Genomic DNA, 25,177 nt, shown 5'->3' with positions numbered 1-25,177 from the left:
TAATATATTAAAATTATACGTTAAAAGTTAAAAGTTTATACATAATAATTATTATGTACAAATTCAATTATTGACTAACACAAAAAACCGAAGAAAATATTAATACTTACCGTCATTAATTAAGTCAACGGATGAGTTTTCTTGAGTTCGTGAACATTCTCCACATGAATAGGATGAGTTTATTACATAATGACCTCGTCTTTCTTCATTTTGGTGTTATAAAAGGAAGAACTTCATTTAAAGGTTCACCATACTCGACACATAGATCTCTTACCAATCGCTCAACCACGTCATTTAGACTACATATACCTCCTAAATCACGTTATTAAAAACAATTATGAATGAAAATGTTAACGTGCATGACTAACTATGATATATAACAAAGAGAGATAGATATACCTGTAGTGGTGGAGCTAAGTGGTGTACTGGTGTAGTAGGGGGACTCAATTTAGAAAAGAGATTACTAACATTATCAGTACGTTTTTTAGTGAAAAACGTTTTCCTTCTCTCTCTTGTAGTTTTTGCATGTAACTGATCAGGCGTTTGAATAAGAGCATCAACATTTAATGCTCTCAATACTCAGATCTGAGTTATTATTGTTGATTGGTAATTGCTTGTTTTTTTTTTCACATATGGAATTTTAAATTAATTAATTTAAGTAAATAGGATTTTTTACTTGTAATTTTAATAAATTAATTTATGAAATGTTATAATTTTATAAAGTGATTTGTGAAATTAATTAATCTCGGGTCGTACTTGACCCGAAACAATTGAGTCAACCTGAATCGAGTCGAAACTAATGGCTCTAACCCTAATATATGCGTTTGACCCGACTTAAACCACATGGGACTGACCCGAATTGATCGATGTGTGTTTGTCCCCTTTGACCCACATGGATCTGACCCGACCCACATAGGTATGAGCTCACATGACCAAGTTTGTTTAATTGACTCGAATTTCATTTTATGTAGAATTTATTTCCACAGTAATAAATTTTCTAATCGTCTTTTAATTACAGGAGGTTTTTTCTAGACTTGTACGATTGTTGATTGGTAATTCTGAGAAAGTGTAGGCTCATTCGAATCTGTTGTGAATGGTTGTTAGCCCATTATTTCAATTCTGAATTTGTTATTATCGTACATAATTTATTTGGCGATTCGATTCAAGGCTACTAACTATTATGATATTATGATGATAATTTGGCCATAGAAACGGACTTGTGGTAGCGGAAATTAATTGGTAGCCTATCATTGCCACCTTCTGAAAACGGAATGGCGGCCGGTAGATAGTTGCCTGAAATTTTTGCTCCAAATTATTTCTCGGTGATGATTGGATAGCTGTCGAGATCTGAGAGAAAATTAAAAATTAAAATTATATTTTTACAAATTAGATCGTTAAATGTAACAAAATATAATTTTAGTTTTTTAAAATTGAATTTTAATTTCTTTTTTTCTAAAATAATTATATAATTTTATTAGTCGAGTTTATATTTTCTTAAGGTTGTTGCAACTATATGAATGATTAAATAAAAATCATGATTTAAAATTTATTTTTTAAAAAGGAATTTGTTTTTTAGTCTCCTTGTTCATTTACAGCTAATTTATAATTGCATTTTGTATTTAGTATTTAATTTTTTGGTAAATCGACATAAGTGGTGGATTTTTTTGTGCGTTACTGTTATTTTAATTTATTATTGTAGTAAAAAGTGTAGTAAGAGTTTGTACACAAATTCTCATTTGTGACGGGCATATCCGTCGCAACCTTGCGAATGGTCAAATACTACCCAAATGAGGAGATAAGAGAAAAGCAAATTGCCTAGGGAGTATCATTTTGTTTTGTCTTATCTACCCATGTGGGTAGTATTTGACCCGTCGCAAGCTTGTGACGGATATACCCGTCACAAGGAAGACTTATTGAAGTTTGTATTGTATTTGTATCAATTTTTTTTGTAATTTGTTGTTATTTATTGTAATGTAAATTGCTGTAATTTGTTGCTATTTATTGTAATATAAATTATTCATAAATTGTTAATTTATTAAATTATTCATAAATATTTACGTATAAATTATAAATGTAATCATTTACGTATAAAACATCAACAACGACGGTTATTTGTTAATTAATTTCTTAATTTTTCTTTGGGTCTCGCATTTAATGGTATAAAAGAAAAAAGAAAAAAATTGGATTTGATGATGTGGACGCACAGAATTGCTCTAAATGTTTAGGTATTTATAAAGATAAGATACTTTAACTACTAATCCTTGAGAGATAGAAACAAAATGTGTTGAATGTTAGAGCTGAAATTAGTATTGGATTGAATCAATCAAAAAATTGATGGGTCGTTCTCGAGGTGTTTTCCATTCTGATGATGATCCTACTCAAAGGCATTCCTTCTTTTTTCTCTTTCTCTTTCATTTTTAATTACTAATCTATTTACTCTTAAGTAAATTTCCATTCTTTCTTCTTTAATTGCTTAGACTAGGTTATTATGATCCTTGGACCTTGCCTTGTGTTTGTTTTTGTTGGTATTTATGATTAGACTGCTTATTTGCTTAACATGTCGTATACTTAGTCTGTGACACCGGTGTACAACGAGCTTATAATAAATTTTCAATGAGGTGTAATAGTTATGGTTTAAGACGGTTTTATACTAATATTGTGTAAAATAGATCCCAAGTAGCTAGAATATGTGCCATGAATGTTAAAAGTTACCAAATGACCTGCTTTACAATATACTTGTGGAAAAAATATAGAATCCGCCCTTGGAGGTAATCCCTGGTTCCATACTCAATGATAGAAGTCAGTTGATAAACAAGGGTCAGTAGTTTTACTGAATTTGGTGACTAATGACATAAGATAAGCTAGTTGAGTTGTAGTGAAGTGACTGCCTGACTGGTATCCAAGAGGGAAACACAGCTGCTCGGAAAATATGAACAAGTTCTGATAACTTTACTATCACCTCACCAGAAACTGGAATTTTCTGCATGTCTGATGGAAGCAAATACAGATACCCAAGGCCGATAGATCGTCGTCTTCTTTGATTTTTGTTACCGTCCTCATATTTTGGATTTCTTTACAATATTTGCTATTGCTCCCTATCGTTATGTATCTAAAAAGGAACAAAAATCTGTTTTTATAGAGAATATAACAATTTACTGAACAAACCTTAATTTCTTTTCGTTGTAAAAGGGAGCCACAAGAACAATAATACGGAGTAATATTATTACACGGAACATTAATTAAATTATAAAAATGTATTTCTTTTTATTTCATCACTTACCAATAATTATCCGATTAACAAATATATTATTTAGGCATTAAATTAAATTCTAAGACAAAACAAAATATTGAGTTCTCAACTCTTTGACATCAACAACTAATCTCCGACCATAAAAACATGGCAGCAGCGAAACGAGAGACGATCATTCAAAGGCCCACTGGTGCTCCTTTCGAATCTCCTCTTCTTCTTCCGGGGTGAAGTCGTTTTTAATGTTAAACGTCAATCTAATTTCCTCTGGTTTCTTTCCTTTGATCATGTCAGCCACTGTTTGGCAGGTCAAGTCCAACAAGTCCTTGATGTTCAGATAATTAGCAGCCTGAGATAACACCATTGACAGACAACATGTTAGGATAAACCGGCCAATATTACACGAGAAACGGTTTTATACAAGAATTATCGACAAATCAATTAGTAACATTGAAAAGATAAAAACGTGAAGATGGAACATACCAAGATGAGATCATAAAGGGTATTTTGGTCAACATTGACAAAATCCGCATCCCACTTCTTAAGCTCATCATCACCAACGGAAGTAGTATCAGCAGTAGTAGTAGTAGTAGTAGTTGTATTAGCGTTCTTCGCAGCTGCGGCATCGGCATGTTTCTTACAATACTCGATAACCAAAGACAAGATTTTAGCAGTAACATTAGGAAGAGGAATAGCGTTGTCAGCACATTCATCTTCAATCATATGTTTTATTGTTTGAGATTCCAATGCCACAATCTCGTCCACTTCGAAATCCTCGCCGTCGGATGATTTTAACATGATCTTCTTTGATGTTGTTGTTGTTTCCGCCATTGTTGTTGTTTTTGCTTCTTTTTTGTTCTCTGTTTTATGAGAGAGTTTGTTGTGATGAAAGAAAAGTGTGGGGTGAGGTGGGTTTATATAGTGGAAGCCGGAAGGAATTCTAAAAGGTTTAGGAAATTCTGTTCGACGGAGTTTAGGAATTAGTCAATTAGATTACGGAAATTTTAATCGGTTTAGGTTTTAGGAAATTAGCGAAGTCGGAGATTTGGAAACTTACCAAAAGAGTCAATTGCGGCTTATTTGGGACTTGGGAGTATGTTAATTGGATTTTTAACAGTGTTTAAAGAGCAAGTGAAATTTCTATCGTGTAAAATTGAGTTAGTCTTGGGTAAGACAGTTTTACATTAATATTAGGTAGTATTCGCGCGACCTATTTTAATATTTTATGATTATAATTGAAGAAAAATTATATAATTCATATAACCTTTGATATTTTCTGTTATAAATAATTTTTTCTCAAATTTAATATTTTTAGGTTTAACTTCAATGTTTTAAAATAAAATACATAAGAGTTTTAATTAAAACTAATAAGTGATAATTAATTATGCATGATCAACGTTTTATAAATAAATTTGTGACTGGTGAAATATCATATTAATCAAAATAAAATTTATTCGAATAATACAACAATAAGTTCTCAAATTATATCATTTCACGATACTTTATGTCTCAAATCAATTAATATTTATTCACAATGATGTGAACATAATTTTATGTAATTTTTAATTTTTTATGTATAACATGTGACAGTTATCTATCAAACATATAGAATTCAACCTCAACTTATCCAAATGTTTTGATTGTGTCTTGCATGTGATATGTGTCAAACATATCTAAGAGAAATTTGCACCTTTTGTTTTGTTAAACAACTATATATAATGATGTTTAAGAGTTTATTACCTGTAAATATAATAGGTTGAACTTTCTCAAATATTATTTTTTGATATTTAACTTCAAAGTATTTAAAAGATAACATATAAAATATTTAACTAAAAGTAATACGGAGTATTTGGTTGTAGAATGACGTCTTTGATTGAATTCTCCTTTCGGTCTCTCCTGAAACAATGAACAAACTGAGGGCTCGGCTTTGGCCGGGCGTACTCACTCCGACGCTCAAGTCAGTAAACTTAAAGGGATTAAGTTGTGTGTTACTTGGCGAAGTATATATATTGTAGAGAGATAAGGAAAATATTACCAGATTATGAGGTGTTTAGGTTATCTTTTTGGATCCTTTCCTCAATGAGGGTTGAGGAGTATTTATAGACTTTCACCTTTTGTCACGTAGTGGCCAAGTGGCCAAGTGGCTAGCAGGTAGAAAGACTGATCTACCCTCGGCCGAGGGACCCATGGCAGGCCGGCGGGCCCTGTTGACTCCATGCCGAGGGGTCTTGGATGTGAGTACGCGGATGTGTGTGTCCCGGCTGGCTAGTTTCCAGGCCGAGACCCAAGGGACAGGCTGCGTCGGCTAGGCTGTCCAAGGTGTTGACTTGCTTTGGATATCTTTGACCTTGTTCAATATGTTGACTCGGTCAGCGGGTGCAGAATATGCCCCATCAACATATTTAACTAAAGATAATAAAGAAAAATGTAACGTGTTTTCTACTTTTTCATGTCGTATAATACTATATTACTTAATAATCATTACTTTTGTTTTTATTATTCAAATGCACTCGCGATCACTATGTACATACACACTCGTACACATACTCGTTATCACACTATTGAAACCTATCAAAATCTCATATGTATTCAATTTGTCCAAGATAATTATTTTTCATTCCCAGACTATAAAAACTTATCTCTTAGTAGTTTTTTTAAAGTTGTGTTTTTAATATATACAATGACTCTTCCAAATATTTTTTTCGTAATGGATTTAATAGTCTAAGTTTTATCACAAAATATTTTTATACGTAAATGTAAAACATTGTGAGACACTCACTTTAATCATCTCTATATATCAAAATAAATATTTCAATAAATATAATGAAAATTATACTCAGTTGAAAGCATTTTTCACAATGAACGTAATTATTTACATTTTAGAATTTTTATCAAAATAACTTTTTAGTAAATTTAGAATCAAATCACCGTAATTATTTAATAAAATTTTATAATAAAATTTATTAAACTATAATTAATATTTTGCTGAGATTTATACAACATTTATTATGTTTGTATTTAATTTCAGCTGTAATTAATTAATATGTGTATTTAAGGCCGGGTTGACACGCCACATCCACGCGTTTCAACCCAGCTTTATATATATATATATATATATATATATATATATATATATATATATATATATATAGAAATAGGATCTCGTGCGAACTGAAAGTTCGGTGCGAACTTACGAACTAAATAACAACCATTCAGATCATAATTTAGACGGCCAAGATTACCGCTTTTATCCTCCTCTTATCCTCTCAAACAAAACCCCCAAATCCACCCGACACAGTGACACACTCTCATTGTCACTAACACTTCGAATCTCACTCATCACTGACATGCACCACACTCCGACGACGGCCGCTCTTCGATGACGAGAGCTCTCCGGCGGCGGGATCTCTATCTAACTATTTCGCAGAAAACCGCACCTTCGATCGTGTTTCGCTCAAATTCATCACATCAATCCTCCAATCTCGATCAAATTTGGGAGATTCTTCCTTATGTAAGTTTATAATTGGTACTAATTTTCATTGTTTCGTTAATTACTTCCATCATTTTATTAATTTCCCCCAAATTTGCTGTAATTTAAAGAATTCTAACCCTAATTTCAGTCTTACCTCATTCCACTCAAAATGGCGTCAACAACTTCACATTTGCTCGCCTATCATTCGTCTACTGCGGTTCTTGATGTAACCTCTTCAATTTATTCATAGGTTTAAGTTTTGTACAATTTAACCCTTAATTTTACTGTTTTATGCTAATTATTTCTTATTTTTGTGCGTACTGTAGATTTGACTATTCCATGTTTAAATTGGGTATGCTAGGTCTTTTCTTAATAGGATTCTTTCGACCTTAATAAAGAAAAACAAGTTAAATCAAGCCAACTTTTACTCTTTGGCATTCTGCTTGAAATTAGCTAAATGTGCTAATCTTTTTGCGATTGAGTTGAAATGATCGACCCATTGGAAATCATCTGAAATAATTACAAATTTATGTTTATACAGGGAGTGTGAACTTGCCAAATGAAGCTTGGGTTTGGATCCACTCGTGTTCGATATTGACTAGCAACGACTCTTCTTGAGTGTAATTCAGGTCGGTCTTAGGCATATCAAGGGTTACCGTCGGATACACATGGTACTACTACCAGATACACATGATATTATTACTAGATACACAAATCAGTTTGTGTATCCACTAATAATACTATGTGTATTCGGGCTGCTATTTAGTGTATCCACGATCTAAAGATCAACCACGACCACCCACCTGACCACCACCATCAACACCAACACCAACACCAACACTAACACTAACACCATGACCACCACACCTAATGCCAGCACCACCAGCACATCCCTGAACTAACCCCACAACCAGCCCCGTCGTTTAAATCTGCCGAAAGGTGTAGTAAACTATACAGCCTTAGACTTATGGAATTAGAGCAGCTTGCAACAGGAGCTATTCTAACAGAAATGGATGAACAAGTTCCAATAAGTCCACAAGGTTCAGTGCATATATTCCTCGACTACATGACAGTCCTCAGGAAAATCTACCACGTCGTTAAAATACGATCAACCGCATTGCACACTATTGAACATTACCAAGGAAGCTACACATCATGGATTACCATTAAACCACCGCAAACACCTGGGCCAACTAAGTTCCTAATTGGTCCTCGCTGTACTACACCGAATCTAGCAAAGGACTACTTAGCAAACCTGGCTATTAAATAGCTAATACCAACTTACAATCTTCAGATCATGGATGCAAATTAAGGTACACCTGCTGCAGAGTTTGCTACAGTCCTGTTTGAACTTGAGCGTGGCAACTACTTGATTGTGCAATCAATGCTTTTCAGCTTGCAAGAAGAGACACAAGCAACCTCCCTCCTTGTCGAACAAGATAGTCTCTCTAAAGAAGGGCAGCTCACATACCTGTATCCAGGAGCATTTTCTTGATGGTGGTGATGGAAGGGATGCAAAATGGAGGTTGCCTATGGGTTATATGACAAGGCTCCGGCGACTGGTAATGGGGTGGTGGTAGCCTGGTAGGGATTTCTTCTGAACTTTGTGAATTGAGATTGTACGCAAGGCTTCACGTTGGAGAATTTCGAAATTAAAAAGGTGTTTTTACTGGCCAAAATTAATGCACGTGCAATAGGCGCTGGCGGTGACACAATTGTGACGGTGATGGTTCGCGACGTCAACTGATTTTAGCGGTGTTGCTCAATGGTATCTAGAACTAGTGCATTTTAAAAAATGTATTTACACTGCTTTTGAATGTATATAATGTGTTTTGTGTACTTGGGCAATATACAGTATTTCACAAAATTAATTACGGAGTATGTTAGAAGTGTAATGTATACTTTAGATATGCGGAGCATTATAAATGTAAAGCAATGCATCACGCGTTCACGTATGTAAAACTCTATGTCGAAAAATGTATGTAGGGGAGAAAAATTGGGTAGATACGTATATTGGCTTGTAGACACATTGTTTAACCTGCGTAGATACGTATCTCTAGTTGGGTAAATACATATATTTAGGTGACTATGTAAATGTGTAAGATACATTCTTGTACCTTGTTAGATACATTTTTTTATCTTATTAGATACACACTTTTTATCTTATTAGATACACACTTTTGGCAAATTAGATACACTCGGTACACTCCTTTATATTGCTAGATACACTCATTTATATTGCTAGATACACATTACTGGTAAGCTAGATACACTCATTTACCTTACTAGATACACATATCTGGTAAGATACACTCTTTTACCTTACTAGATACACATCTCTTGTAAGTCAGATACACATATCCGGTAAGCTGGATACACTTATTTACCTTGCTAGATACACTTCTCTAACAAGAGGTAGATATACTCCATTAGTTTGCTAGATACAAGTTTTTACCTTATTAGATTCACTCATTTAGCTTGCTAGATACAAATATTTACACAACTTATGTAACCTTGTCCTTAACACTTAATAGATTGATAGAGGGAATAGGAGGGAGTAGATACATTTTTTAAAATTACTAGATACATACCTTTAGCTTGCTAGATACGCTCCTCCTTTAGTTACTAGATACATACTTTTAGCTAGTTAAATACACTCAAAATTCATAACTAAAGAATTAGTAAACTATGCTGCAAGTTCTCCATTCTTAAGAAATATGTGTGAAGATTAAAATTAAGAATGGACAAATCAAAAGACATGTCTTAGTCCTTCCTTGACGACAGCGACAATTTCTGGTGAGCGACATGTTAACGACTTGAAGAACATGGATATAATCTTTGACCGCAGCTCAGCATGATTTGCCGTTTTGAAATCTGCCCATGCCATGGCCGAGCAAAGTAGCTCAATGCAAGCAATGTGAAGTTTATTCAAGGATGTAGCCGCTTTGGAAGTCAAAAACTTCACAGCCCATACTGCCTCATCTGCTTCTGCAATATGCAAAGCCTCTTGCAAAAATTTAACTAATTCTTGAGTCAACTTCAGAAGTGGTAATCTCCTAAGAAGAAGAAGCCATGATTACAATATAACCACTTTGATTAGAAAGAGTACTTGATAGTTTCCTATCTTGCTGAATGTTGAGGACTTTAGTATCTTAAGTGATGGATTGCATTCAGACAATTATTACAGGTAAATAGTTAATAGAGAGTGTAATAATACATTAATACAACTTCCTTCTCCTTATTACATGGCGGAGCGGCGTTAACACTATCTACTTAGAAATATTCAGACCAGTCCCTCAACCCTACAGTCACAGTTTTATCGTAGAGCTGTATTTCAAACGACAGAGGAAGTTATTCATCTGCGGTAAGTTCAATATTCATGCACTTCTGAAATAAAACAGTACATATTTCTTAACCAACACAAAACCTGAGATGAAGGTGTCAAATATAAAAGAGGAAGATGCTATATATGGCTAGCTTATCCGAAGTGCATGAATATTGAACTTAAGCCAGGCCATATTCAATCCGGATTTCTAAGCAACATTCCGCCGATCAAGTCGAGACATGCCAATGCATAGCCCTTAAGCCAGGTCATATTCAAGTCGAATTGCCGAAGCACCTCTTCATTTGCATCACAGTCCTATGTCAAAGTACGTCACCAATTAAGGAGGTGATAGTAGTTCTCTGCACGTAAACATCATAACAACAACAATGTTTTCAGATTCTTCAAAGAAACTATTCATTTCAATCCATATTTTTCAGCCTATCAATAATCTAAAAGGAAGAAAAATTACAGTTTAAAATAAAACCGTTTTAGGCTCTCTCTTTAGAGCGGATTCCCCTATCCCATACAATTTAATGACTCCTTATCACTGAATAAATCAGATAGTTTCAGAGATGGCAGAGTACATGTACAATTGGGTAATATATAAGCAGTATCTAACATCAAAATCACAATTTTTTTTGACAAAATACAATCTCAAATCAATTAGTAAACCCTAATTTTTCGAATTCTAATTAACTAATTCTTTGTAGATACTATTCATTAAAAAGGGCAATTAGGTTCATTAAAAAGGGAAATAGAAGTCGGAATTAAAGCATACCTTTTCTGATAATGGACCGAACACGGAGGTTTAACAATGGAGTTAGTGTTGAGGTGTAGCGATGGACTGCGTAGAGGAAACTCGGGACAGATAGCACCACGTTCGACGGTCGTATGGAAGCTTCGACGGGTGGTGGCGGTGGTGGTAGTAGATGAGGAAGGGGGAAGTCAGGTGTACTGGAAGTTGCGGATAAGAACGAGAGATGAAGTCAAGGCGTTGAGTTTGGTGTTGGAGTAGAAAGGGAATGATGCGCATATTTTATTGATTTATGGCGGTGAACCACACCAACCTATCTTTTCTCGAGCACTGCATTTTCTCTTCCTACCCATCAAACCCGTAATCACCAGATCTCGCATTCTTACCTTTCTCATTCCTATGCGCCACCTGTTATCCCTGATCTCAGCCGCCGTCAAGTCGTCAGAAACCTTGAAAGTCAGTGAATCACACTATAAAGGATATACCTTTGTAACATGAATAAGATGGTTATGTAACTCCACCGAACTCATGTTTATTTACTGCAATACCGAAAACAGTACAGTAATTCATATCTTATGTAAAGCGTAGACACTTACAGTGCACCTCCACAAGCTGGGCCAACCGCTTTGAAAAGAGACATGGTTGTCATGGAGATGCCGTTAGCTGCTCCTCGTTGATCTTGATCCTGTATTCAATTTGTTTATCTTCGTTAGACATGAAAATTGGACTGGATATTAAGGAAAATAATGTCAGAAAGGTTAAAATGAACTTACCACAACTCGATTTTGCAGAATAAATGAGCTGGTTCTAATACATGTCTGTAAAAACGTCAACAGTGGAGAGTGAAATGCAAATCACATATCATAATTCACAATTCAGACTCGTATATGGGTCATAAATGAAAATTACAGTTTATTCAGACTTACCGACATAACATTCTTGATCACATAGGCGCTATTTAACACCACAACGAGACTTAACCCTTGCAGTAATGCTATGAAAGGGGAGGATTGTAACAAAGATATGGATAACATCTGAAAGAAGTTTAAGGAGGTAATGTCAATATATACTTTCTCAGTTGTATACTGTATACCTGTAGTATGAACACGTAAGAGGGTTCGGAAAAGCATACCCCACATAATCGAATAATCATAACTGGTCCAAAGATTTTGTCAACTTGTGGATACAAGAAGAGCTGAAAAATCAACATGTCAACACCTGAATATTGGAATGAACACGAGCAGAGGGCAGAATGGGAAAGACAAAAAAAACTCAATGCATTTTCGTTACTGAAGTAAAGAAAGAAAAATGCAAAAATTCGTGGCAGAAACTCGGAAAGTTATCCCACTGTATCATAGGCAGGCTGAAACTATACTATCTACATACCTCTTCTTCTTTATGAGCATTATACTCTTCCATGGCCTTCTCATGCTCCACCTTCAGCTATGCTGCTCTGTCCAAATACGGCTTCTTTTCCTGAATAATCCAATAATTAAATCAGCATTACCAATCAATTAAATTAAATATCCACGCAACTGCAAAGGACACACAGGTCAGGATGAGAATAAACCTCATCGGTCATGGCCTTCCACTTAGCTCCAACATCCTTAGCAAGCTCCTTAATACCCTTGGAATCAGGATGCTCTTCCTTGTATGTCTTCCTAAAATCCTCGATTCTTCCCTGTAATTACCAATTAAAAACTGACAATCAGAAACACATCTCCATTACATAGATAGACGTATACAACTGAATTGAAACAGTTGTCGATAATTACAAGAAAAGGACTTAAGTAGAGTGAGGGTGCTTAGACATGTTAGGATCCTTTACCTTGCTAGATACCCTCTTTTAGATTCTTTGAGATACACATCTTCTTGAGCTAGATACACTCATTTACCTTGCTGAGATACACTTTTTACCTCGCTAGATACACAACACTACTTTAGATAGCTAGATACACATTCTGTCAATCAAGATACTCTTTTTACCTCGCTAAATACACTCCTTTAAATTCTTTGATCTCTCTCTGATGCTTGATACACCCCTTTAAATTGCCATATTTTGTCGTAAATAGTTGAGAAACCATGTTTATATCTAGTTCTTCTTGTGCGTTGTTTGATCCTTTCATGTTTTTTTTAGACATGTTTTATGTTAACTAGTTGGATAAAACCATACATTATCTGTAAACAATTCTTGTCTGGCAACTGTTTTCATTTATGTCAACACATTTTCAAACGCTTGATGGCTAGATACACTATATCACTCCTTTAGATTGTCAGATACACATCCCTCTCAAGTAGATACACTCTTTTTACCTCGCTGATACAATCTTTCTCTGCAATTCCTAGATACACTCCTTTACAATGTCGAAACCCAAAATTAGTATTGAGTAGTGACATTGCAGTAGTTGAACCAATCATTTGAGCAGTATATGAATGAATATTGATCAAAAATAGGTCAAAAAATTCCAGATACTGTAAACCTAAGTATATGCAGCAATAAAAAATTGGGAAAATGAAAAAAAAATGGATGGTAAAATAGTTTGATGAGGAAATAAATTAAAAGGAAGAAATATAAAAGGAAAAATGCGGAATTAAGAAAGAGAGAAAAAAACCAGTAGCGAAACTCACTTGTAATGCGAGGAAGGAAGATTGAATTGGGAGGAAGTCAGAAGAAGAATTGTAGCGAATGATGATGATGATGATCGAATTTTGACAATTCAAAATCATGGGATGCTTCCACTCTCCATTCTGGGTTCTAATCAACCGTCTTTCAAATCTGCAATTTATGATTACGGTTCCTCCTATTTGACTCACCTACAAAATCATAAATCTCCAAACACCACCATTTGAATAACCATATCCAACGCAGAATCGCAACACGAGTCCAGAAGCCACAGAGAACCATCGCACTAGTCACTGTCGCCGGCGAATACTTCGGTGACCAAAGACGAAATGCTGGCCATTTTGTCACTTTCACGTTGTTTACGTCTCTGGCCACTTCTTCGACTAACACCGACATACATCTGACACCAATCACTATTGCCTTTCAATTAACAATCATCCCAAACTTCAAATGAGAAATCCTAATTACCGATCGGCGCCTATCAATCGAATTCATCAACATTGATAATATCAAATCCTTAATCGAATGATGACAACTGATGTTTCATCCTTCACATACCTTTATCACCCTATTTTTATACCATTAAATCGATCAGCCCGCCTCAACAAAACCACCAACTTCTTCAACTTTGACAATCGATCAGAAGAAGAAAAGCAAGACTGTAACACCCCGATTTACGAAGGAGCCTTTAACAAGACATTCCCTAATAAACCGGACTGTTACCATCTCGGTTTCCCGAGGTAGTGAATAACAAATTAAACTCCAAGGCAAATTACATAATTTCTTTAATTTAACTTTTTACAAAACCTCATTTACATCAAATTACAAAGAACTAACATAAATAAAAGTGAAAGTCTTCTAAATGATGATCTAGCTACTAAGTCTTCTGATCCAGTGTCTCACGCCCATCAAGCTCCCATCCTATCTCATAAACCTGTCAAGTCTGCTCCCCAATATTTGGATCGTCACAGGTGTTCACGAATACACAGGGTCAACCACGAGGTTGAGTAGGGAATACAATGAAACAACAAAATATGATATGCATGCTCCTCCGTCACCTCCACCTCCATCTCAACTCATATCTCATAACCCGAACGCCCACCATACCGATCCCCTTTAGACTATATATCGACCGTAGCCGATCTCGCCACTTTCACGCGAGAGGACACCAGGGCAAGTCCTGCAGAACCATCATCACCACACCACGTCACCACAACATCCTCCATCTCCAATGCAAATGAATGCTCAGCGGTAAACAATGCAATACAATATGTATATCAATGAATGAAATCATGCCAGCTACCAAATGTTGTGATAACACACTCAACACGAACAATTCAGTCAACCACATCATAGCGTAATCAACAACCACGAATCAAGTCGCGTTCACAATTTGGTCATATGAAACACAAACAAGTCAACACAATTCAACAACACGATAAGAAGTCAAGTGTATTTCCCTACCTCAGTACCGCGGTCAAATAGTCGGGTGCTCAGTAATATTCCACAACAATTCGCCCTCTGAAAGAAAAATAAATGATAAACAATTACTTAAACTATCCCCGTTCCCAAAATAGAAAGTTACTAAAAATAGAAAGTCCCTAACATGTAAAGTTTCCTTAAATGGAAACTTCCCGATATAACAGTTTTCCATTTTAATCAACCCGACTCAAAACGCGTCTCTAATTATTCAAACGATTCGGAAATTAAATTGAATAACTAAGACGATAAATAAAAGATTAACAATTTTTACGATTAAGAAAACCGAAACAAACACAACACAAACCCCACAACCCGACTTCACACTCGCCTAAACCCCCTCACGCGCCGCCTGAGACACCACGACAACCACCAGGCCTGCTCCCCACTTCGACCCCACCACCAACAACCGACCCCAACCTGGTCGACTGCCGCCGGCGAGTCGAACCAGGGTCGTCGTTTGGCCTGGTTCACCACCGAGCCTCACCAACCACCCCCTGTTCTCGACCTACAACCACCGCAGCCAACACCTATCCCCTGCCAAACCACCACAGCCCTGCTCGCCGTCAGACAACACACCCAGACGTCGTGGCGCCGCCGTTTCGACCTCCCCCGAGTCCACGGTGGCACCACCTCAAACCTAAACGTCTAAACCCGTCTAAAAACCCATATATATAACCCGTTTGATTGTCTCTGTCGACAATGCCTCCTGCCGCCATTTCCATCGCCTAACACCTCCCTAACCGCCACCAAAAGAAACGACCCAAACCACCCAATACAACCTCCCCGACACCAACCACCATTAACACCTCCTCAAGACACACGGTGACCACAAAAACAACCCGACAAACGACAAAGAAAAGAAAAGAACGTCGACTGCTTACCTAACTGCCGCGCAAACCACCAATAGGGCCGCCTCAAGGCGTCGACAACCACTCTATGCTCTTCCTTGCTGCGCCGTCAACACCCACACTCACTCTCGTTGCTCTCGATTTGCGTGAAGGTTGGGATTTGTGCCGTTGAAAAGAGGGAGGCGGATGAGGGAGGAGTGTTTGAAGAGCTAGGGTAAAATTTAGGTTAAAGATTAGGTTAGATGGTAAATGGGTCTGGTAAATGGGTCATGGGTAACGTGATTGGGTAAGTGGGTAGCTAACGTGACTTCGTTCAGTTAAACCCGTCTCAACAAGTTTACGAATAACTCGATCTTACGATATCAATACGACTAACCAATTAACTCGACTCAATTAGCGATATAAAATACGGGGTATTACAAAGACTGTCGGTGTCAAAGTTGCGTCTGCGTGATCGGCGTCGGAGTCCCGTAAAGTAGGTCGCCGTCGGATGAGGGTGGTGGTCTGGGGAGGTGGAGGGAGGGTAGTGGGTGGTGGAAGGGGATAAAGAAAATATAAGGGGTGTTGGTTTGTAAAAGTAAAGCTTTTAATGTCGAGGGTAGTCGCGTGTTTTATTGACTTAAGGTAGTTCGTACGGTTCGTACCGTACTTTAGTTCGCACCTGACCCCGACCCTATATATATATATATATATATATATATATATATATATATATATATTACCATAATTAGTGATATAATGTTGAAAATCTTTCCATACTTAACTTATTAACATGTGCCCTTAGGGCACATGTTAGAAAAACCCATATATATAAGATAGTTGTAAAACGGTTTTAATCAGAACCCTATTAATTGTTAAAAGTGGTTAATAAAATATCCGTTTTTACGATAAATTTGTGTAAAACCGCTTATACAAGTATTTTCCAAAAATAACAAAATATGTGTTTCTGTAAAAATTTCCAAATAGTTTGATTAAAATTGAAAGAAAAAGAAATGAATTAGTCATCTTCTTACTAAAATGAGTTCAGGTTGGTACACAAGTCGGATGAGGTTCGGTTCGGTTTGGACCGAGTTATCAACATACATGTATTTCATCTTATGTTTATTTTTAAGTTTAGATTGATAGTTTTAAAGTGGCAGAGCCACGAATTGACGTCAACGGGGCGAAAAATCTTTACAGAGGGAACGGGTAATGGTGTAAGAAGAACTCGAAAAAATTGAAAAATTTTAATTAAAAACTTCAAACCGAGTGTTAGCGGGGATAAGCGTCTCTGCTAGCCTCTTAGCTCCAATCTAAACTTATTTGGAACATTAAAAGCCAATTGTTATTTAGTCATCTTCTTACTTTTTTTTCCTTTCTTTTTAAAATCCATGAGTTTTAGTTTATTTTTGACAAAACAAATAAAGCAACATCGACAATGTTCTAGGATGAAGCATGAGCCTCAAGTCCGGCACGAACCAAGCACGGCACGCCTGACACGACACGATCCGAGATTTTGCCTGTTTCTTAATTATTTAATTAATTAAATTCCTTTTTTTAATAACGTTTTTTAATTACTTGGTTAAATTTAGTACATTAAAAATACAAGTAATCAAGACATCAAGTATATTAATATTTAATAAAATATATATTTAAATCATTAATATTCATTATTTATATAAATAAAAAAAGTATTTAGAAAAAAATACTAAGGTTATTGAGCCGGCCCACGTGCCAGGCACGATTAGCTGCCAGACACGGCCCGAGCACCAAACTGAGCGTGCCAGAAGCGGGCCGCGGCGGAGTTTTGGGTGAGTAGGCACGACATGGCACAATCAGCCCAATATCCGTGCCTAGACCGAGCCATTTTTTGGGGAAGGTACGATGGGCCGACACATGGACCGGCCCAATGCCAACTCTAGCCTCAACGCCTTTTACGTAGACACCATCACACCAAAGTCATCTTCTGCTTTAGTCATCAGTCCTTTTTAATCATCCTGTCAAATTTGTGTCAAAAGTAATAAATATGTACTCCCTTCAATTTTATTTACACAAATTCTCATTATAGACGGACACTATCCGTCTATACGTATAGACGGATATCACTTTCCCTCATAAAATACCCATTTGCCATAAAGTGGGAAACACATGGGGGTGTCCCACCTTATCCCCCTACCCATTTTATTAGAGGTTTTTACCCGTCTGTTCGCCCTACCCGTCTATACCAAGACCTATTGTTTTATTTATTGTTCATCTTTCCCTTTCCATCCATTTTTCTTATAGTTTCCTCTTTCATTTTTTGGATAACTTTATGTAGTTCAAAATCAATTTGATGTGGGGTCATGTGTATTGTGTGGTCCAAATTGATTCTCTTATTTTTTTATGCCAAAAGAAAGGGGAACAATTAGACCTGGCAAACAGATCGGATCGTGTCACATGTAAACGGGTCACAGACCCTTCAACCCAAACCCGACCCAATTAAATCTCGTGTCGTGTTCGTGTCGACCCACTTACATAAATGGGTCATTAAGCCTCAACCCGAACCCGTTAATTTCGTTTCGGGTTCGTGTCGTGTTTTCGTGTTTTGTCTATATTTGAAAAGTATAAGTATATTTATGCGATGAAAAATCAAGAAAAATAGGATTAATTTAGTAAATAGGTCATCCGTGTCAGGTTCGTGTTTAGAGAGCTCAACCCAAACCCGACCCAATTAAATTTCGTGTCGTGTTCGTGTCGACCCACTTACATAAATGGGTCATTAAGCCTCAACCCAAACCCATTAACTTCGTGTCGGGTTCGTGTCGGATTTTCGTGTCGTGTCAATGTTTGCCGCCTCTAGGAACAATAGAACAATAAATGAAATTGGAGGAAATATAAAATAGGATTGATTTTAGTTCCACTTGAATAAGGTCATGTCGTTTGTAACTTTGTATTGAATGGACTTGAGCTGAATTGAACTGAATCGAAATTTGCTGAGATAAATAGAGTTAAATTGGAGTGAGTTGCACTTAAAGTGAGCTGAAATTAAGCCGAGAACATCATGACCCTAAATCAGTTACAATGGAGTATTATCGGTTATCGGTTTAACCTTAGTGGATTATCCTCTCCGTCCGGGTTATTTATTACCTATTACTGTAATACATTTTGCGTATTTCAGTTAATTATTTACCTTCATATTTTTGTAATGTCTTTAATGAATATTTTAATCCTTCAAAATTTAATTTAGTCTATATATTAATTATCATACAATGATAACAAAGCATCTTGCTTGTGACGGAAATTATACGTCACAAGCTGAAGACGGATAGTGTCCGTATTCAATGAAAATTTGTGTAATGATAATTAGTTTTTTTTTTTTTTTTTTTGTGGTGACGAGGGGTTTATTCCCCCGGGCTCAGGCATTCCAGCGTCACCACCTGGACCATGTAAACCACCCCAAATGGAGCCGCCGAGATAACCGCATGCATTGCTCATCCGTGGGTTCAAATACGGGACCTCGCAATTCTTGCCTTTGCAAACTTTAAGATTACCCAAATCTACCACTAAACTGCAAACACTTAATTAATTAGTTCATTCTCTTCCCTTAATTTTGGTGTAATTTTGGTGTCAAAAGTATTTTGCTTCACCTTGGTTGTGGTAGATTCTGGCAAATCAAATTCGTTTGGTCGTATCACTTTTGTCAACTCCATGGAAGAAAAGAAAAACCCAAATTAATTTATTCCATTTACCAACAAAATTAGAAGTATCATCTAATTATCCAAATAAAATAATACTATACCTCGTAAACTTCTGTCGTAATAAAATTAACTGAATACTTTAACTACTAATCCTTGAGAGATAGTTACAAAATGTGTTGAATGTTAGAGCTGAAATTAGTATTGGATTTAATCAATCAAAAAAATTGATGGGTCGTTCTCGAGGTGTTTTCCATTCTGATGATGACCCAACTCAAAGGTATTCCTTCTTCTTTCTCTTTCTCTTTCATTTTTAATTACTAATCTATTTACTCAAGTAAATTTCCATTCTTTCTTCTTTAATTGCTTAAACTAGGTTATTATGATCTTTGCCTTGTGTTTGTTTTTGTTGGTATTTATGATTACACTGCTTATTTGCTTAACATGTCGTATAGTTAGTCTGTGACACCGGCGTACGGTCTACAACGAGCTTATAATAACTTTTCAATGAGGTGTAAAAGTTATGGTTTAAGACGGTTTTATGCTAATATTGTGTAAAATAGATCCCAAGTAGCTAGAATATGTGCCATGAATGTTAAAAGTTACCAAATGACCTGCTTTACAGTATACTTGTGGAAAACCGCCTTAAACAAGTATTTTGATAAAGATGATATACATCATGCAACTGTCTTAATTTGATAATTTGTGCTGTAGGATGTGGAAAATGTTGTCTCTTTTTGTACAATTGGCATGATTGGCTCATAAGCAAACTTAGATAGTACTGTATGAAGTTATGAACGCAGTTAGAATTGGAATCCTAATGTTAATCAAAAGCGATTTAGGCCCTTTTCGTTTGGACTTAACTTTACTCACTTTAGCTCAGTTTATTTCATTTCAGCTTTTTTTAGTTCAGTTTGTCAAGTTTCAGTCCAAAAGAACACCTGTTACGGAACATTTGATTAACCAGCTAACTTGCGTTTTTTTTTTCTCTTTTGCAGATCGAGAAGAAAAAAGAATGCCTCAAGTGGGGAAAATATAGAATCCGCCCTTGGAGGTAATCCCTGGTTCCATACTCAATGATTGAAGTCAGTTGATAAACAAGGATCAGTAGTTTTACTGAATTTGGTGACTGTTGACATATGATAAGCTAGTTGAGTTGTAGTGAAGTGACTGAGGTGATATCTGCTCTTTAAGCAAAACGGTAATTAGAGTCACTTGCAATCATTAGGGAGATTGTCAAATTAGCTACTGCGTTACGACTTATGATAAAGTTGATTTTGATAAATGCATGACCTTGATACTTCTTATGGTAGGGAATAAGTTGATATCAAATGACGATCATAATGTGTTCTCCAGATATTAAGGGGTGAGTGGGAGCGCTAAAGTTGTCCTTAATCTTAAGTATGATAATATATAAATATAATTGCCTACAACCGATGCTGACCATGAAATGTGAATCTAATTGTACTGCTACTTGTAGTAAAACATGGCTTGATAATATACACTGATAACCATAAACTCCAGAATAAGAATGGTGGTGTGTGGTCAAAGGAATTCGAAATAAGTTCCGCTGTGCTCTTTCTATGGAGTTTACTAGATGGAAATGCAATTATATATACTTATTGCTGGTTCTCTGATGAGCACAGGACAAGGAACAGGTGATGGGAAAAGGGCATTGTATCACTGTAATTACTGTAACAAAGATATTACTGGCCGCATTCGTATCAAATGTGCCATGTGTCCCGACTTTGACTTATGTGTTGAGTGCTTTTCCGTTGGAGCAGAAATGCAACCGCACAAAAGCAATCATTTTTACAGGGTTATGGTCAGTGAAGTCTCTTTTACCTCCTAATGAACATTTTATGTTGCTCAGTAACTGGTGCATGCTACAAATTTTCGGGCTTAGCTTTTAATGTTGAGATTGTTGGGAACAAAATATATTACAGGACAGTTTATCCTTCCCACTGATGACAGCGGATTGGAATGCAGATGAAGAGATACTGCTTTTGGAGGTGCTGTATTCTATCAATGATTTATGTTGCATTATTGTCAATTGATCCTTGCTGAATGCTGATAGTTAAGGGGATTTTTATGTTTTGGGAGGCTTGCTCCTTATATTTTTGTCATCATTTCTTGAAGGGACTGGAAATGTATGGACTTGGGAACTGGGCAGAGGTAGCAGAGCACGTGGGTACGAAGAGCAAAGAACAGTGCATTAGCCATTATAGGAGTGTGTACCTAGATTCACCCTTTTTCCCTTTGCCGGTATGTGATATGCGATGGCTTAAAATCACTTTTGCTTGCAATATATTCCTGTAAGACGTGGCAAATTTTACACTTGTAGGACATGACTCATGTTGTTGGGAAAAATAGGAACGATCTTCTAGCTATGGCAAAGGAAAATAATGATGAAAAGAAAGGTAAGTATGTACATTTTCAGTAGTTTGTACTTAAAATTTTTTTATTCTGTGAAGCAGGGTGGTCAAAGCTTAAGCCTTTTTTCAAGCAATGTAATATTCGTATATTGGTGTGCGGGGAAAATAAGTTATGTATGGTAGAAGCTGAAAAGATGCAGTAAGTTGAAGTAGTTGTATGTATTTGTTGGGTATCAGAGTCTCATATATTGGGTCTGCATAGTGAATTTGTCTGTTTTGAAAATAAGTTGCATGGTTTGGTATTTCAGCCATGACAATACGTGGCCGAGTTATAAGGTTTTGGAGGTTACGCTGACCGCATTTTATCATAGTTTGAGCCCTTTGAGGTGATATTGGTTGCATTTTATAAGGTAATTTACCAGTATGGCCACCGTGACCGACACCTAGATTAATACTATGGTATAGGTGAGTTGGTGTTATTGCATTTGCCTCTATGAGACCAAGGAATTTTAAGGGTATTATGATTGTATATAAGGGTTTTTATAAGTTCACTATGCTTAGTTTATTACTCCTATATTACTTTACGATGATGTATACAAGGAAATTGGTAATCCGTTATCCATGTTTGTTTTTACGTCTGCTGCAGGGTCAACCCCATTTGGTGATCACACTCTAAAAGCAGAGCCTACATTCTCTCCTTCTATGGTCATGTATGATTATCCTTCTTTTTTTATTGATCAATGCTAGCCTGCTACAACAGATGAAGTGAAAGTTTCTACTACAATTGTCAGAGTTGACGATTTACAGAAAGGAGGACCTTCAAGTCGCTTTATCCAAAACACAGGTGAGTCCGTTACTTACTCACCAACAAGAATCAAATGAGGAGGACAAGAAATGAGGCATCAACGAAATGTTGAGGCATACTAATTGTTTCTCGCTTAATTAGGCCTGGCTAAGATGCTTATTTAATGTGTCTTTTCTGGTTATTCTGCCACCGAACTGAACTGATTAAATTCTCCAATTTCATATGTTTTATTTCCAACATTGCTACTCCCTCCGTCCTGGTCAATTGTTGTCCTTTAGTTTTGGCACAAAAATCAAGGAAAGAGGAGGGGCCAATTACTGAATGACAAGTGGACCAAATTGTATGTGAATGATCAAATTGCTCATCAAATTCATTCTTAAAATAGAAAGGACAACAATTGACTGAGACACCCTAATATGGAAAAGGACAACAAATGATCGGGACAAAGGGAGTACTTAATTTTGTTTATAGATTGGCAATGCATTTGTATTAGCTCGTACTCATATTGCCTTCAAACTGTAGATTCTCAGGTGGAAAGGAATCCCATTGGAAAGAAACCTCCAAAAGAAGAAGATTCTTCCATGGTGAGTTTAAGTGGATACAACCCTAAGCGGCGTGAATTTGATCCGGAGTATGATGTCAATGCTGAGCAGTTGCTCGCGGATATGGAATTTAAGGACGCTGACACAGAAGAGGAACGAGAACTGAAATTAAAAGTGTTGCATATCTACTGTCAAAGGTAGCTTATTCACTTCATTGTACACTATTGCCGGATCTGACTGTCATTTCTCTGCTTAATCAGTGTCAAAGGTCGGTGGAGTACATTGATACAGAATCTTACATTCATTGTTAACTTGCAGGCTTGATGAGAGGACTAGAAGAAAGGATTTCATCATCGAGAGAAATTTACTATATCCCAACCCCATTGAGAAGGATTTTTCTGCGGAAGAGAAGGCAATATGCCGTCAATATGATCCATTCATGCGATTCCACTCCAAGGAGGATCATGAGGATATGCTACAGACAATTATTGCAGAACACCGCACTCTTAAGCGAATCAAGGAGCTCAAGGTCAAGCAATACTATTGGCTGTCACTTTCCTTGTTACACGTCCAGATAAATAGGAATGATGTCTGATTGATGTGATGTGGTGCAGGAAGCACGAGCTGCAGGATGTCGCTCATCCGCGGAGGCAGATAAATACCTTGAAGAGAAGAGGAAAAGGGAACGTGAAGAAAGAGGGGAAAGAGGGAAAGAGGATGCCACTTGCATCCCTCCTATTCATCACTTGCTTTCTGAAGCTGTAAGTTACTTCTCTCCTCGACTTTGCTGTCTTGTACAAGTGTATTGTGTTTCCATCTGACTCTTATGCGATGTCTTGTCAGGAAAAACGGCTGTGCCATGACTTGAAGATATCGTCAGAGTCGTATCTCAAGGCGCAGCAGATTTTATCTGTCAACATCTTCAGCGGCAATATTGCCACTCAAGCGGACGCTCACCGTTTGGTTGATTTGGAGCCTACCAAAACTGATCGCATTTATGACATGCTTCTGAAAAAGGGGATCGCCCCCCCTTGAGAACACACTTGGGTTGTTTATCAACCTTCTCTAATAAATCAACAACATATTTATTCTGTGCTTTTCATTTGAAATTAATGCAATTAAAATGACTATTGTGTACATGTCCTGCACCGGAAGTTGGAACTTCCAAAATCTGACATGACTCGATCTGTCTGAAACCTAATTTGGCAAGAAAAATGTGATTAAATGAAGCGCTACCGATCCAATGTGTTGGGCCAAACCAATAACTGACAACACACTCATTTGTCAAACAGGACGGAATTGAACCCGAACCCTACTCCAGATGATCCATCCCACCTGATACTTCATCCATTTAAGTCTAAACGTCACATGTTTAAAGTAGTTTCTTGGAGGCCGTACCAAAAATAGATATGGTATTTAGATTTGAATGTAGGGAGTAACTCAAACACGATATGACTCGATATCAATGAAATGGAGTCGCAGTTCATAAGAAACTTTATTGATGAGTATTTTATGAGATACAATGATTCGTGTAAGGGCTGCAATGTTTAAAGAGTAAAGGTAGATTTCATTCAGCAGCACATGACAGATGAGACAGAGAGAGGATACGGATAACTGTCAGCATATTGGAAGGAGACGGCTTGGCCGGCTGGAAGAGGGTTACCGTCATTGACAAGGCAGTCATTGTAGCTAATTCGCTTGAAGATAGCTGGGTCAATCAGCCTAGCTGAGCTGAACCATCCGCAGCTGACGAGGATATTGCAGATGCTGCATCCCTCTACACATGCATTCATTATTTATACAGAGTAAGTTTGGATTCCGCTTGGAAGGGGTGCTTCCGGCCCCTGGCCAATGATTATGTCTTCATTCGAGCATGGTTTGTATGTTGGGTTGTCCCCGTAATCTACAACATATACTCAAAACAACCAGTTCCGATTTTAAATCAAATTAAATTAAATGTGACATAAAAAAAGGGTTAGTTCTTAGTATAAATTACAGTACATACCAGTACTATCATTCAGATTGTTCAATTGCACATTCCTTACCAACCT

General features: G+C 36.7%; 3 protein-coding genes and 1 long non-coding RNA gene across 13 annotated transcripts; 2 read left to right on the top strand and 2 right to left on the bottom strand.

The window, feature by feature from the left end:
• Positions 1 to 2,265: 2,265 nt before the first annotated feature.
• LOC141642486 (transcriptional adapter ADA2b-like) lies at positions 2,266 to 24,265 on the top strand. 2 transcript variants are annotated; one of them, XM_074451317.1, is made up of 12 exons: positions 2,266 to 2,384; positions 20,403 to 20,458; positions 21,051 to 21,229; positions 21,351 to 21,416; positions 21,544 to 21,669; positions 21,749 to 21,824; positions 22,426 to 22,489; positions 22,571 to 22,623; positions 23,107 to 23,323; positions 23,445 to 23,655; positions 23,741 to 23,887; positions 23,970 to 24,265. In XM_074451317.1, the coding sequence occupies exons 1-12, from the start codon at positions 2,335 to 2,337 to the stop codon at positions 24,159 to 24,161; spliced, it is 1,437 nt and encodes a 478-aa protein (XP_074307418.1). In that variant the 5' UTR covers positions 2,266 to 2,334; the 3' UTR covers positions 24,162 to 24,265. The 2 variants fall into 2 exon arrangements, with proteins under 2 accessions (XP_074307418.1, XP_074307417.1); XM_074451316.1 differs by lacking the exon at positions 2,266 to 2,384 and adding an exon at positions 19,367 to 19,684.
• LOC141642487 (SKP1-like protein 1A) lies at positions 3,152 to 4,203 on the bottom strand. The gene is made up of 2 exons (XM_074451318.1): positions 3,731 to 4,203; positions 3,152 to 3,596 (listed from the first exon to the last, which is right to left on the bottom strand). The coding sequence occupies exons 1-2, from the start codon at positions 4,076 to 4,078 to the stop codon at positions 3,423 to 3,425; spliced, it is 522 nt and encodes a 173-aa protein (XP_074307419.1). The 5' UTR covers positions 4,079 to 4,203; the 3' UTR covers positions 3,152 to 3,422.
• Positions 6,437 to 8,764, top strand: LOC141642485 (uncharacterized). Of its 3 annotated transcripts, none has more exons than XR_012543323.1 (3): positions 6,467 to 6,758; positions 6,868 to 6,969; positions 7,261 to 8,764. It is a non-coding gene; the product is annotated as an uncharacterized LOC141642485 (long non-coding RNA). The 3 variants fall into 3 exon arrangements; XR_012543324.1 differs by having other exon boundaries at positions 6,468 to 6,758; positions 6,868 to 6,945; XR_012543322.1 differs by lacking the exon at positions 6,868 to 6,969 and having other exon boundaries at positions 6,437 to 6,758.
• LOC141642484 (protein ZINC INDUCED FACILITATOR 1-like) lies at positions 9,863 to 14,078 on the bottom strand. 7 transcript variants are annotated; one of them, XM_074451313.1, is made up of 9 exons: positions 13,427 to 14,078; positions 12,369 to 12,479; positions 12,185 to 12,274; positions 11,931 to 12,016; positions 11,725 to 11,832; positions 11,572 to 11,616; positions 11,395 to 11,483; positions 10,823 to 11,215; positions 9,863 to 10,403 (listed from the first exon to the last, which is right to left on the bottom strand). In XM_074451313.1, exons 4-8 carry the CDS (start codon positions 12,006 to 12,008, stop codon positions 11,089 to 11,091), a joined length of 447 nt encoding a protein of 148 aa, XP_074307414.1. In that variant the 5' UTR covers positions 12,009 to 12,016; positions 12,185 to 12,274; positions 12,369 to 12,479; positions 13,427 to 14,078; the 3' UTR covers positions 9,863 to 10,403; positions 10,823 to 11,088. The 7 variants fall into 7 exon arrangements, with proteins under 7 accessions (XP_074307414.1, XP_074307416.1, XP_074307410.1 ...); XM_074451315.1 differs by having other exon boundaries at positions 10,823 to 11,247; positions 11,931 to 11,993; XM_074451309.1 differs by having other exon boundaries at positions 11,931 to 11,993.
• Positions 24,266 to 25,177: the final 912 nt, after the last annotated feature.

The sequence above is a fragment of the Silene latifolia genome, chromosome 2, assembly GCF_048544455.1.
Source record: "Silene latifolia isolate original U9 population chromosome 2, ASM4854445v1, whole genome shotgun sequence".
NCBI lineage: Eukaryota > Viridiplantae > Streptophyta > Magnoliopsida > Caryophyllales > Caryophyllaceae > Silene > Silene latifolia.
This window is presented reverse-complemented; position numbering and strand designations above follow the sequence as displayed.

What these genes read in the sequence shown, in the direction of transcription:
- LOC141642486 (XM_074451317.1), top strand. Translation starts at nt 2,335, where the DNA reads ATGGGTCGTTCTCGAGGTGTTTTCCATTCTGATGATGATCCTACTCAA. An exon ending in TCGCTTTATCCAAAACACAG is followed by an intron (nt 22,624 to 23,106) that starts GTGAGTCCGTTA and finishes TTCAAACTGTAG; the next exon opens with ATTCTCAGGTGGAAAGGAAT. An exon ending in AGCGAATCAAGGAGCTCAAG is followed by an intron (nt 23,656 to 23,740) that starts GTCAAGCAATAC and finishes GATGTGGTGCAG; the next exon opens with GAAGCACGAGCTGCAGGATG.
- LOC141642487 (XM_074451318.1), bottom strand. Translation starts at nt 4,078, where the DNA reads ATGGCGGAAACAACAACAACATCAAAGAAGATCATGTTAAAATCATCC. An exon ending in CCCTTTATGATCTCATCTTG is followed by an intron (nt 3,597 to 3,730) that starts GTATGTTCCATC and finishes GTGTTATCTCAG; the next exon opens with GCTGCTAATTATCTGAACAT.
- LOC141642484 (XM_074451309.1), bottom strand. Translation starts at nt 12,217, where the DNA reads ATGGAAGAGTATAATGCTCATAAAGAAGAAGAG. An exon ending in TGATCAAGAATGTTATGTCG is followed by an intron (nt 11,617 to 11,724) that starts GTAAGTCTGAAT and finishes ACGTTTTTACAG; the next exon opens with ACATGTATTAGAACCAGCTC. An exon ending in TTCTGCAAAATCGAGTTGTG is followed by an intron (nt 11,484 to 11,571) that starts GTAAGTTCATTT and finishes AATTGAATACAG; the next exon opens with GATCAAGATCAACGAGGAGC.